At 45.1% G+C, this 14,292-nt stretch overlaps 1 protein-coding gene across 1 annotated transcript in view; it reads right to left on the minus strand.

Annotated features, from left to right (window-relative positions):
- CDO1 (cysteine dioxygenase type 1) overlaps positions 1 to 12,463 on the minus strand; it is a 105,889-nt gene extending 93,426 nt beyond the window's left edge. Inside the window, exon 1 of the mRNA XM_078675539.1 lies at positions 12,017 to 12,463. Coding sequence (XP_078531665.1) covers positions 12,017 to 12,186 — 170 coding nt within the window. The 5' untranslated portion in view covers positions 12,187 to 12,463. The remainder of the gene's footprint in view (positions 1 to 12,016) is intronic.
- Between the last annotated feature and the right edge of the window lie 1,829 nt (positions 12,464 to 14,292).

Genomic DNA, 14,292 nt, shown 5'->3' on the forward strand with positions numbered 1-14,292 from the left:
GCCCATGTCTCTTTGGCTGCCTGTCTTGTGATGCCCAGCCAGACTTATACATTTGACAGTATAGAACTCCGGTGTCTTCAGGAACGCCGAAGAAGGCCGCTCACTCCAATCCTGGCACTTCTTTCATGCTGCATGAGAGCGGTACCAGGATTGGTTTCGGCTGTTTCCTGGGTCCTGCATTGGAGTCTGCCTGCCTGGAGAGGACCTTAGCGAGGAGAACGTCGCCAAAGGAAGGTAAGTAGAATAATTTCTATTTACTTTTTTTCCCGCCCACCCAACCACCCTCCATACATGCTAGACGCCACTGGACTTCGTGTCAAACTTCTATTTATTTTAACACTTAGAATATTTCCATATTATTTCCTGCCTTGAACTGAGCAGACAGAGAAGTTGCTCATTGTTTATTTTGTGTGCAACTGTAGTGAGTTCTGGCTGTTGGCTAGATTAGGGCTCTAAAACTGCTGCCCCTGATATTTTGCCTTATTTTGGCTTGATTAATCAACCCTTTCCTTTTACTTTTGTATTGATTCTTCATTTTCAAATAAGCCTTCATAGTTGGTACATTGCCTTTTGTCTCAAGTGGATTTTCATATATGAGTGTTCTTATGTTTATTTGTGTGTACTTCTCTGTGTACATTTGTGTTTAGGACTCTCATCTCGTAGAGACGGACTCACACATAGCCCACATTCATCAATTGTCACTTTTGATGTAAACACCGCCGACAAGACCCTTCCGAATACCTGTCCTGCCCACAGGAGACCTCTTAGTCCCTGTGGATCTAATCAACAGGTTGACTGGTTACAGCCCCAGAGAATAAGTCTTTACTAGCAAGGATTTCAGGCTGAAGGTCCAAGCAGCTCTCCAGGAATTTCCTCCATATATCCAGTTGTGACTTCTTACCTCTGTTCTTCCCCGCCTCAAGTCTTGTACTTATTCAAGGTGGGCAGAGGAAGGATTCTTAAAGGAAAATACTGAATTGTAATTGGTAGGGATATGCCACTATTGTATAATTTTTTTAAGTATTATGTTGTCAAGGACACAGACAAAAAGTTATGTGTTTTGGACAATGTGTGTGAGAATGCTATTTTATTAAATAAATATTCAAATTTGATTTGTTACAAATGGACGATTATTCAGATGGAGGAAAGATGTTTCTATTGTCGCCTACTGCAGAATTGAAGATTCATCACTGCTGTTAAATTTTAAAGCACAGCATTAACATATTTTTTGTGTAAAGTATCAAGGAGTCCATTTTTGCTTATGGAACATAGGGATGTGTTAATATTATAAATGGGCGAGATACTAAAATATTTTGTAAACTTCAGAAAAGAGAAAATAATATATAATCTCTTTGCCATTCCTGCAGCAGTTTTATATTTCACAGTATAATTGGAACGGATTCTCCTTTGTGCAAACCAGAGAGGTGATGCTCGCCTGAGTGGGCACTGTTAAAGGACTAGAGTTCCATGTTATTAGTTTGCTCAGAGAATGATTCCTGCCAGTTGCATAATGCAGCGGTAGACTCTCTCAGGTAGCTGCTTAAATATACATTGAGGTGAATTGTGTTAACGGTATTTGAGGCGTATTTCTAAATATATATAAATAATCCCCATTTATAAAGCGCGAACAATCACCCGTAAGGGTCTCTAGGCGCTGGGGGCCGTCGGGAAGATTAAGCAAGCTATTGCCCAGAGTCACATGGTGCTGGGCTAACCTGCCGCCGGAGCCAGGGATCGAAACCATGATCAGCGCCACACCTCTCCCTAACATTTATAAGGAACTGTAGCACTTCTAGAAAACAGTTGTGATGTTTTTCATCGACTGGGGCCATGGAGTCCCTGTTTAAAGTATGCAAACAAATGGATGGAATGCTTGAATTAACTGAGCCACTGGTAATCACTCAGGGCCACATCCCAGTCCATCATTATTTTGTACACCATGCCACCCAGCAATATGTAAATCAGGCTTGAACCTGCTCCAACGGGAACAGCCCTTGCCCAAACTGCCAGGTCAGGTTCTCCAGGCAACTTAGGACCGGTTTTGCCAGAGTTAAAGTTCATCAGGCAGGTATAGCTTGGTTCCAGTAACAATGTACGCAGGACCCACGTCTGGGCATACCCGTCCCACTTAGGGTCACACACCGAAGTATACAAAACAAGCATTTGCAATGCAATAGGTCTCGCTTTTAGGGCCTTATAAGTATTTAGCCATGCAATATGGTGACTACCTGCCTTTCTTTTCTATTTATTTAATTTTGTAGCATTTGCGGCATGCCAAGCTTTAACTTGACAAGTTTAATGCTAACGTGCATACTACAAAAGTGAATAAATAAAATGAAAGGCGGGAGGTCACATGTTTAAAGCAAGGCGGGAGTGAATGTTTGAGGGCTGCTGGAAACATTTGCATTGCCATATTTTATATATGAATATGAAATAAATTGAGGGAAACTCAGATCGATAATGGCAAAATTATAAATAATCTAATTCCCTTAATAATATAGGAACGTGGACTAAATCTGTATGTTCCAGCCACGCTTGTCCCATGGAGAAGAAGTGCAGACAAAGATACTCATACTTAATAGCAGTCTTTCTCAAAAAAGATAAATAAATTACTCTGATTGCTTGTACAATAAATAGCTGGAAGAAATACATTACTTACCCCAGTGGATTGGAAAGGTTTGCTTCTTGGTGTGTTTTACCGTTAGGAACCAAGTTCGAGTTTCTGCATCGCCTCTCCTCGTGCCCACAAATCGCAAGCTTTTTTTTGTATGGCGTATTTTACACCAAACGAACTTAATAATAATGTAAGGATGAAGTGGCGCCGTGCTAAGAATGAGAAACATGCGTGAAGACCATTGAACAGCTGTTCAAAATAACAAGCAAACTTGGACGGCGTGAATGATTATAATACTACTCCTGTTGTGTGACAAACAGAGGAAGTAGGGATGTAAAAAAAGAACCTGAAAGTGCAAGTCCAAGGGGCAGAGAGTGCCTGTTGATGAAAGAAAGAGGCACCTTGTACAACTATAACTACGCAGCCTTGGAAATTCGGACCCCCTCCCCTCCCATGTTCTTAGCACCGGAAGCAGGCTTTTTAGCCAATCTTTGGGTTCCGGCATTAGTGCTTTACAAATTAAGCACTGCTTCCATGCTGGAGGAAGCAGTCAAAAAGTTAAAAATGAAAGGTTTATTAAAGTAAATAAAAATAAAAAATCACTTGGTGTTGCGGTTTAGAAAGTCAGGGAGGAGCCTAACCGCCATTATTAAAGTTTAGTGGGGATCATGCACTCTGAATATGTTTTACCTTTGTTAAATTGCATACGCTTTCTTTTGTCCGGATTGGATCATTAAATAGTCCTCTTTCATTTGATGCTTTCAGTGCAGAGACCGCAGAGACAAAAAACAAAAAAAAGCCCAATGTATTGAAGAGAGAATGTGGCATAACAAATAGAGCTGCAGACTTTGTCCCCGAAGAACGGATTTTCAATCTGTGCATCGCCTTTCCTCGTGACTACAAAACTCAAGTTTTTAGTTTTTGCACTGCATATTTTAAATTAACCTAAAAATAACGTGTGGATGAAGAAGTCACAGTGATAATTAAGAGGAGCGAGTGCGAAGACCTCCGAACAGCTATTCAATATGCAGCGTGAATGACTGAAATACTACTCCCTTTGTGTGCGATAGCCCACCAGGAGGATCAGGGAGGAGGGGCCTTCACGCGCTGCGCTGGGCCAGAAGCGTGAACACGTTGGGATGGACAACCAACTGAAACAATGAGTGAAATCGCCTGGAATCGCCAGGGAGGGAACCAAGTGCCCAAAGGAGGGACAATGCACCAATAAACAAGCACCGCAAACCTTTTATCAAGCCAGCAAAACCAAGAGCAGAGGAGTGATGCGTGCGAGGTGAGCCCGCGAGTGGTGCGCGCGGGCTGGGGAGAGAAGTCTGCTCTTTTTCGAAGCACATACTTGTGCTTGTGGCGCGCCCCTGCGCGCTCCCGCAAGGTGTATGCCGCCACAAGCATGAGTATGTGCTTCGAAAAAGAGCTGAACGGCGGGTAAAGGCCTCCTATGCAGCGCATGCGCGCTGCGTAGGCAAGACCTAAAAATGATGGATGGAATTTTTTAATTCATCACAGCCACTGGTAATCTTTCCCGGGTTGCAACACAGTCTGGTTTTTTTGCACACCAGAACACATTGGTTCGGAGTCAGTGTTAGTCATTGAAGAGAGGATCGGGCGGGTTTACAACTTGTGTGCAAGTATTCGTGGCTGCAGGATATTTCATAAAATGAAATTGATGGTTGTTTATTACCAGGCCTGAAGTTTAAGTGCAGTTGAATTACATAATTTGGCAGTTATTTCGCTCCAGACTGTTGTGTGGGGATGTGGTATGTTTAGCTAGTGTTTGATGGTTCAATTAGGATGTGGTTTGTAAGGAGAATGTTCTGTTAAGATGCAAATGCTGTAACAGTGTTTCCCAAACTGAGGCTTGTGACCCACTGGTGGGTCACAGCCGATTGTTGGTGGGTTAGGAAAGTCAGAGCAATAAGTAAAGATGCCTTTAATATCTGTGTGTATCTTGTTACTTTTGCTGTGCTTCAGAGACCAAGGTAAAATGTCAGGGTATGTCTTCTGACAAATTGCTTTTTATTTTAACATGGGAATTGGTGTTTACTTTTCTTTCTCTGACTAAAAACTCCTCTCACTTTGCAAAGTGAATTGTGTGATAATCTTACTGGGGTACAGCAGTGTGAAAGGAAAGGCTGTAGAGTGTTGTTTTTATTAGCAGCACACAAATTGTAAATACCTGTAAATTAACTCTAAGCATTCAGCAGTTAGAAAAGCAAAAATGAAGCACTTTTGTAATTCTGAAGTGCGCTGGAAACAGAATTAAATAGGATCAAACAAATCACAACACTTTTCTTGATGATGCACAAATGATAAATCTGCACAGAAACACGATTCCCATGCATCATCATTTGTGTCCTATGTAGTTTTATCAGTAAAACAGTATGCTGTGCAAAGTTAGTGGCTATTTCAATGGAAAATATTCTGTCTGTAAATGACAGTGTACTAACACACGATGCTTTGGTGACAAAAAAAGGGCCACCTTATGTCCATTAAAGGTAGATGAGTCGCGAAAGTCTCTCATTCTAAAAAGTGAATCATGGTTCGAAAAAGTTTGGAAAACACTGCTTTATCGCGTATGTGCCATTTGACTTTGTTATGCGAGTATATGCTGTGTTGTCTCTAATGTTATCCTGGTTCTGGAAGCAAACTTGTCTAAGTAAGGGATGAGCTGTTAGGGTGGAAAAGCTTTGCCAATGTTATGTATTGATGTGCTTATTTGTATCACTAAAGGGCACGTCCATTCGCTATGAGAGCAAGGTTGCATAGAGTACCTCATTTCCCAGTCTTGTGTGCAGCCGTCCCAAAAGCAGTGTGTGTGCTTTTGGGAAGAGAGGAGTCGCCTCCTACATGACCTTTGGTGCTGTGGTAATCAGTGCTTTAATTGGAAATGTAGAAGAGATGGCACTTACTAACAGTACCTATATGCTCTGAAGAAGTGCTGGTACTCTCCCATTAAATGTATTGTGCCTACGCTGAGAAGTGCAGGTACTCTCCCTTTCAAATTAAAGAAGTGCCGGTACTCAGTACCGGGTGGTAAAGAAGTGCTGGTAGTCAGTACCGGCCCATTTAAAGCACTAGTGGTAAATATATGTAACAGTGATGTAGGTGCACTTAATATGTACTGTTGTGTTTACTGGTTTATAAGCGGATAGTGCCATTACTGATGCCTTGGCATTCATTACTGTTTTGGGTGAAGTGTTTATTTCCCTCTGCTTCTAGGCACACACATACAGTAACCAGTAGGACAACGGAATAATATACATATTTACCAGGGCTCGAGTCAGGGTACCACGTGGGTGGACGATGTCCCCCCACTTATTTTACCAGGAGCTCAATTACTGGAGCAAATGGAGCCACACATTCACTCTTTGGCCTCTCTGGAGTGAGATCGGAGCTCATTCAGAACGCTGCTCACGCACTGACTTCTCTGATGCAATCGCATCTAAGGGGTGAGCGAGGGGAGGCAATGAGTCTGATGGGTCAAGCCATCTTTCGTGGTGTCACTTCCTGTTGTGACGTCAGCGTTCCCCCACTTCTTTTTTTAGGACTTGTGCCCTGATATTTACAATACTCATATACATTTACTTATATACAAATGAGTCATGAGTGAGATAGCAACTGTACAGCAATGTAACTTATTAACACAGTCACAATCTATACAACGCTTCACTTGCCATTACACCAGAGGTTAGTCAGTAATTAGGAAACAGGGCAGCCCAGTGCACCATAAAGAAAAATTGGGCATTGTAATGCATAGTGAGCAATGGTTTCAGTTAGTGGGCCATTTACGGTTCTGGGACTCTCATTTATTAGTCCACCTTGGACGTCTCACAAAGTACTACTCATCCCGTGAAGTAGGCTTAAAACGTGCATGGCGATGCCATGAATTTTTCATGCGGCCATAAAGGAGATACTGATGTGTCTTCGCATGGTGTAATACAGGGCTGGCTTTAGGGCAATGAGACTGGTGCGGCCGCACTGGGTGTTGCCCTGTGGAGGGGGCGCTGACCTAAGGGGAGGGGTGCTGTATTTAGCAATACTTATGGAGAGATGAGGGGCACTTTTGCCCCGAAATCCGACGAGGCAGGGGGTGTCGGGGGCGCCAAAAATGATTGTCGCACTGGGTGCCGCCAGCGCTAAAGCCGGCCTTGGTGAAATATCACACTTAAGCAGCATTTGATAGAAAAGTGAAGGGCGTGGAGTTGATTGTGAACTTAAGGCAAGATTCATGCTTTGTCCAATGAAGGCATATTAGTAAGCCGGGTTACGATTTACAGTTACGTGGCGACTGAGAAGGGTTATTAAAACCGTATAAACATGGTCTCATACGCACCAAAACATACCCCGCCTCCCAAAAATATTGATAGTTAGATAAGTAGTTAGTCCGACTTTAAATAGGGGTAAACGACCTGATATACCAACAGGGTCCCACTTGAACTAGCTCATCCGAATTAGACCCAGAGCCAGTGCTATCCTTGGAACGCATTCATTCTGCTGAAAAATCCACATCCCTAAATGAGTGAGTGTGATTTTCAGGGCTTTAAGTGAGCCGGGTCTCAAGGGGTCTGAGCACCGGCAGTTTTTTTCAGGGGGCCTCGAAACGGGTCTCTATCGGACTCTGTTTTGAGCCCTGGCACAGGCGGTCAGTTTTTTCCCCTGGACTGCAGTGACAGCTGTCACTGCAGTCTGGAAAAAAGTGCCAGGGTGCCAGAGCCCGATAGAGACCCGTTTCTAGACAACAGGCACACCGATGTGCGCTGCCCACACTGCTTACTTCTCAACTAGTGGATAAGTTATGACATGACGTCATGCAAAGTGAGCTGTAGGGGAAGGGAAATCCTTAAAGAGATTCATTTTCTCTCTGGATTTCCCTTCTCTTTTTAAAACTACAGGAGCAGCAACATTGTGCTTAGGTCACCAGGGCTTTAAGTGGAAGTGTTTTCAATATTATATGTAACACGTCATAGTTGCAACTTATTTATCTTATGCAACAAATAACCATTGACAAAGCCCATAGTCCTGGCTTGTTGTAGGTATGATGTTACTTGTTGTATCTTATATCTGGATGCAATGACAGAAACAGCAAAATACATGTTGGGCGGCACACTATGCTAAGCACCGATTTTGAACATAAGTGTTTTAAAGCCACGCTCCTAATTACACTGGCCACGCCCCTGAGACCCCCCAGTTTTTTCATCCCACTTAAAGCCCTGATTTTCCATCCTTAACACAAAAGGGTGATTCTGGTGCAGCATCGCGGGGTTTTTAACGCTTTTCTCGTGCAATGTACCTACTCGAATTGGTTGGTCGGTCCCTTTAAATAATAATAATCGAGAACTTTCGCTCGTCTACTTTTGAGAACCGGCCTGCTGCCGCCCGTGCATGAATCATGCAAAGTGAGAGAGCCAGTCTGCAACTTGAAGTTGGATTCCAACCCGCAAGCCGTAAATCAAGGCGCTACTTTACCCCCCTCCCACCCTGAAAAACCACAAATGTCTATTTCTGTTGTGTTCTGTGATTGATCTCGGGAACATGCCCTATCCCCGGGCAACAGGCTAAGAGGATTTCTCCTGGAGTGGGTGGGGCTCCCTCCGAGTTCTGATTGGTTCTTAGAGCCCCTCCCTCTCCGCGCCTTCTGGGACGTGCGGCATATGGGGGGTGAGATTTGATTGGCTTCAGTAGAGCCTCCCAGTTCACACCCACAGGCGGTTTGCACCCGAGGCAGGGCGTTCGAAAACACAGCGTGGCACTTCCCTATGGGAGCTGCCGAATCTTGGCGGGTTGCAGAGAGCAGCAGGCAGGCCTAAACTATCGGTGAGCAGCGACATCTATCCATCGTTGAACTGCTCCTAGTCTGCCCATCCCAGGCGAGATGCAACCTCCTTCAGCGTTGTAATGCGCAGATTTTGCTGGGGCGGGTGGATTTGTGAACTAATGTGACCCACTGTAGGGGCCTGTGTTCGACCTCATAGTCACAGTTTCAAATTCTGGAGCGTCCACTCAGGTTTTCATCCTTCTGAGGTCGATAAAGGGAGTACCATTGTATTGGGTAACAATAAAGATTTGATTTTCAGCGCCTTGATACCCTCGGGTGTGCGCCTACACGTTATGCTATGTACAGTAGTGCCTGAAGAAACATTGCTGCTAAGGGCCGCATGCGCATTGTGAGACCAGGCTCCTGTTTCCCTACAGTAGAGAGTACACTTATGTTTTAGTAAAATGTCGCCCGCAATAAAAAAAACTCCACCACGAGAGATGCCTCTCAAACGTGCTCAACTATCAAAGTTGCACTACATCTTTTATGAGTCTAGGAAAGTCCCACCAAAAACGTTAACAGCCTGACATTTATAAAATAGGCCATACTCTTGAAGAACATTCATTTACTAAACAAAACAATGAGTGTCAATTTATTAACGTTCTGGAATGCGTCCGACTCTAGAAAGGTATTAATCGATTTTCCAAATTTGGGTTACTCGGTGACAAGACCGGCTCAGCAGCTTCCTGGTGTACGAGTGACCGGATACAATTTACAGCGCGTGGTGTTCATTTTTAGCATGTTCTATTTCAGGTGCAAGGACGTGCAGCGGTACGAAGAAAAAAAGGAGAAAGTGACACGTCCATCGACGTAATACGGCACCCACTAGACAGCTCAATGTGTTCAAGTGGAGATAGGAAACTCCTTAAACTAAGCGATCGGACTTATACATTTGCTTGCATTGGCCAATATTTATTGTCTTTATCAGTTGGTGCTAGACGATCTGGTGCTTTTCTTTTCCAGTACCCGGTGCATACATCTAAACGCTCCCAATGTATGTGTCGGGGATCGAAGCAAAGCCACAAAACGTGCCTTGCTCAAAGTCTCATAATGCTATGCAATCAGGGACACTGAAATTATGCGGCAAAAGGGGGGCAAATTATGCGCCATAATGCTGCACCTTGCTCAAAGTCACATAATGTTATGTAGTCGGGGACACTGAAATTATGCGGCAGGAGATGGTCAAGGCATGCAGCAGGGTTAAGTAAAATATGTGCCATAATGCAGCACATTTTGTGATAGTATTACTTCATTATTTGTCATTTTTATACTTAGTAATAGTCTGGACATTGGCTGCACATCATTAGTACCAGTTTAATATTTAAAAAAATCACTTTTCTGTAGATTATTGCTCAGTCAACCTTTGCAAAGGGCCTTCCACAGCTGGGCAACAAGTTGCTGTGCTTTAAGTAACTTTTGAGCCATTTGAGCTATAAACTTTTTTTTTGTTAAAATCTGCAGATTATGCAGCAGACAGTTGATTATGTGGCAAATGCGGCAAATCTATAATTATGTTAAAGCACTACTGCAGCAGAATCACATTTCCATTAACCCCGTTTATAGTAAAGCCAAAAAGGCGTGAGCAGGGTTTCATAGTTCACGTACCAATTAGAACACATGTCCCACATCATGCCAAACATGCGGTATGGGGCTGAGAGTGCACATATAAAGGTTCAGCAAAGGCATCTTACTACCAGATATGTTTTAAGGCATTGGTAATTGGCCAGGGCCCACCTTCCATGGGTCCTCCTGAAGAAGAGATCTTTTTCTCTCTTACCCGTCTTTTTCGTTACCTCAACTACTCGCCCTCTCTCTACCTACATTTTTACCTCATTCTTTCTCTCTGTACACAGTGTGAATCTAAGTATTTTAGCTGTTTTGTATGACCCAGTTTCTGAAAGTTTAAGTAGAATTCAATATTGTTTGGCATCAATAGCAGCCAATGTGTAACTAATTCAAAATTATTACGAACAAGGGCCCCCCAAAATGTATCATGCCCGGGCCTCAAAAATCCATCAAATTACACTATCTAGTGAACCGTGTATGGGTGTATAAAGAAGAAGGAGCTATGTGGCAGTTGGTATGTCGCAAATTTCTGGTGTCCCAGGCTCTAGTATTGGCTCTCCTTGACCCCGTGTGCGATCTTGAACTGTGCGCTTCACACGAACCATGGGCTATATGTACAAAAGCTGAAATATCAATTTCCTATTTGTGATTTTTTTTTTTTGCGATTCGCAGTTAGGAAGTCGATATTCCTAATGTGATTCCCAGTGGCTCGCAAATCGACCTACCTCATGAATACTACTGAGGTATGGCGCAATTTGCGATCCATTAGGAATCGCAGCCACCACAGGGAAGGTGTCCTGTTTAGGTCAGTAGACCACATCTGTGATTGCTTTTAAATAAAGGGATACATATAAAAAAATTATATATATGCTTACATTTCATTTATAAGAGTAGGTAATAGTCTGTGGGACCACTGCCTGCTCATTAAAAAAAAAGTTCCAACCATCTTCAAAGAAGGGGTCCCTTGACCCCCTTCCCATTTGCGAACGGGTTACCATCAACTTTCAATTGGGTGTAAATTGTGAATGTTTTGCAACCACATTTAGGTTGCAAAACATGTGTACATACCATTCCCATTAAGTATTCGGAAGAGACCCACCCCATTTCCCAATACCGAATCGCAAAACCCAAATTGCTGTTCAGTAACTTTCAAGTTACCAGATTGCCATTTGGACTTTCTACATCGCAAAACGCATTTTTGCAGTCGCAAACGGCCGTGCACCCTCAAAAATGCTTTGGGTGTATATAGATCCCCAAATATGTTCATTAATCGCACTACTAGATACTCACTTAAATTACTACTTTTTCTTGCTTGCCATTCGTTGAGCTGTAAATCGGAAACATGCAGTTTTTTCTAGGTAGTTTGCATTTCATTAGATGCTTGTGCATACAAGTCGACGTTTTTCTTGAGGCTATGAAAAGCATGTTATAGATCACGTGAATAAGAACATGCAAATTCGGACTCCCCTTTTGTAACGCTGTGCTTTGTGCCCTTCTCTGTAATAATAGGCAAGCTCAGTTACTACCGAAGCTTCCCTCCCCCACCAGGCACTTTGGTTCCCGCCACCAACCACAATTTTTCTCAATCCTTCAGAAAACCATGAAAGCAGCGAGCAAGCACCCAGCTGCCGTAGAGTTAGTTAACACGTTTTAAAACAAAGTGTACGAGTCCACTTGAACACCCTTCATTTCTAGTCCAAAAGGGCAGACTAGCTAAACCACTCCCCTATTTAAATTCAATGAGCGACATGCAGAGCTATATTTGTGACGCACACGCAGGTATTTTCCTTTTTAGGTATTTTTTAGCTTCAGTCATTTTTCTGTGGATATATTTTTCCCGGGGAGTTTAGTGGCTTACTAATCCCTCACAGACTGTGCTTCCTGTGCCATTAAATACAACGCATACGGTTGCCTCCGAATCAGACCTTGGGGCATGCACTTGAGAACGTGCGGATAACGCGCTGCGCTACGACGTGTTCTGCAAGAGAAATCGAGCCAGTTACCTGTATTGGTCAAACTTTGCAAAGTGCCTCCAGTCCAGTGGGTTGCTCTCGTAAGATTCCATTATTGTCTGCACCTCTTCAACGTTGATTTTGTCGCTGGAAAATATCTTGTGCAGAATCTCTATCAGATCTTGCAGAGTTTGCGGCTTTAACACTTCTGTCTGGTCCATCGTGCACGCCTTTTGAGCAGTGGCAGATTCCTGAGCGCAATGACCGTGACTCGCACCCTTCGAGCAACAATTCAGCACACCCCCAGCCGGCCTCACTATTTATCGTCCCAAAGTTACAGTGGGATGTACCAACTTCCCAGGGAGGGAGGATCCCGGCAGCTGACTGGGTTAATTCTGCAACCTAGACGCTCGACTGCAGGTGCACACAACATTTATACCAATGTTCCGCCCATGCTTCTAGCTCCTGCCCGATTGTCAAGCTACATGTGTTCCTGTTTGGCATCGGTTGCAACACCCTTTTTCTTAAGACATGCCCGCTTAGATCCCCATTCCTTCAGTAACCATGGCAGACCGCCTTAGCCTGTAGCTGTGTGATGTGCTGGGACTTGCACTTGCGTTTTGTTTATGTGCTTGGAGAGACAGCCGAGTTCGCCACAGAAAGAGATCTCTGAAGCACACTGCGAAATCAAAGGCTTAGTAAAAGAGAGGTCCTTTTTAATTATTGTGTTACATGCGAATATTTTCAATAGGGTAACTGTACCTCACGTAAAAATCCTTTTTTGGGATAGTTGTGCTCTGCCTTCCTTTGTAAACCTGTGCCACTCCGCACTCCGTTTTTCTTTACCTGCATTATTTTTTTCTGCTGACTCAGCAGTTTGCGAGCCAAGTTTGGTAGCCATTAGAGTGGAACGGATGAGACTGCATATAAAAAAGCACCAGTCACAAGTGTTAGCGCAGAGGCCACTTCATTAAAAAACAAGCATTGACATAGCCAATAGGTCTCGCCTTTGGGACCTTATAAGTGTTTAGTTATCCAGCACAATATCCTTGGTGCAACAACAGCAAGTGTTGCATGGCTAAACACTTATAAGGTCCCAAAGGCGAGACCTATTGTCTATGCCCGTGGTTCCCAAACTGTGCGCCGCGGCTCCCTGGTGCGCTGTTACGAGTTGCCAGGGGCGCCGCGGCCCAATGATGTGGGCAACATGCAAAGTGGAGCTGCAGGGGCTCTTAGAAGGGGTGAAATAACAGCGAGGCCTCATTAACATGCAAATGGTATTTTAAAGACCTGTGAAGTGCCTGGGTGCGGCTATGTGTGCACCCGGATTGCTGTCTCATCCTGGGCTGCCACATACGACAGGCAGACCCTCCAGGATATCGCGATTTGCAAAAAAATCGTGAAATCAGCAGTTTTGTAAAAATGCCGCGATTTTTACAAAATTGCCCGCGAAATCCGGCACTTTCTATTGGCTCCGTGGCTCTCATCACCACTGAGCCAATAGAAAGGGGTCAGGGGTCAGGTCAAAGGGTCTCTCATCCTGTGCGCCCTGCATTACCCTCCTCACCTGCTCCTGTCCTGCTGCTCCTGCCTGCTGCTGCCTCCCACCCAGGATTTTGCATCGCGGCTCTCCTCTCGTCGGCTATCCTCTCGTCTGGCTCTCGTCGGGTCTCGGGTAAGCAGGGTCAAGTTCAAGTCAAAGGGGATAAAGTGGTAATAGTTCTCCATTGCAGAAGACTTTTTGTGTCCGCTTCAGTAGTAAGTGTGTAGTAACTGTGGGGGCCCGCCGCACATGGGGCACGCGGCGGGCCCCAGGGACATATTTTAAAAAAAGATGGCTTGGCCTCGGGTCCTGCCGCGTGCCCGGTGTACAGCGGGCCCAGGGCCACATTCTGTGGGGGCCCGCCGCACATGGGGCACGCGGCGGGCCCCGGGGGGCATATTTTTAAAAAAAATGGTTTGGCCTCGGGTCCCGCCGCATGCCCGGTGTGCGGCGGGCCCAGGGCCACATTCTGTGGGGGCCCGCCGCACATGGGGCACGCGGCGGGCCCCGGGGGGCATATTTTGAAAAAAGCTGGTTTGGCCTCGGGTCCCGCCGCGTGCCCGGTGTGCGGCGGGCCCGGGGCAACATTCTGTGGGGGCCCGCCGCACATGGGGCACGCGGCGGGCCCCGGGGGGGGCATATTTTGAAAAAAGCTGGTTTGGCTTTGGGTCCCGCCGCGTGCCCGGTGTGCGGCGGGCCCGGGGCCACATTCTGTGGGGGCCCGCCGCACATGGGGCACGCGGCGGGCCCCGGGGGGCATTTTTAAAAAAAAGCTGGTTTGGCC

The sequence above is a fragment of the Lissotriton helveticus genome, chromosome 2_1 (assembly GCF_964261635.1).
Source record: "Lissotriton helveticus chromosome 2_1, aLisHel1.1, whole genome shotgun sequence".
NCBI classification, from domain to species: domain Eukaryota; kingdom Metazoa; phylum Chordata; class Amphibia; order Caudata; family Salamandridae; genus Lissotriton; species Lissotriton helveticus.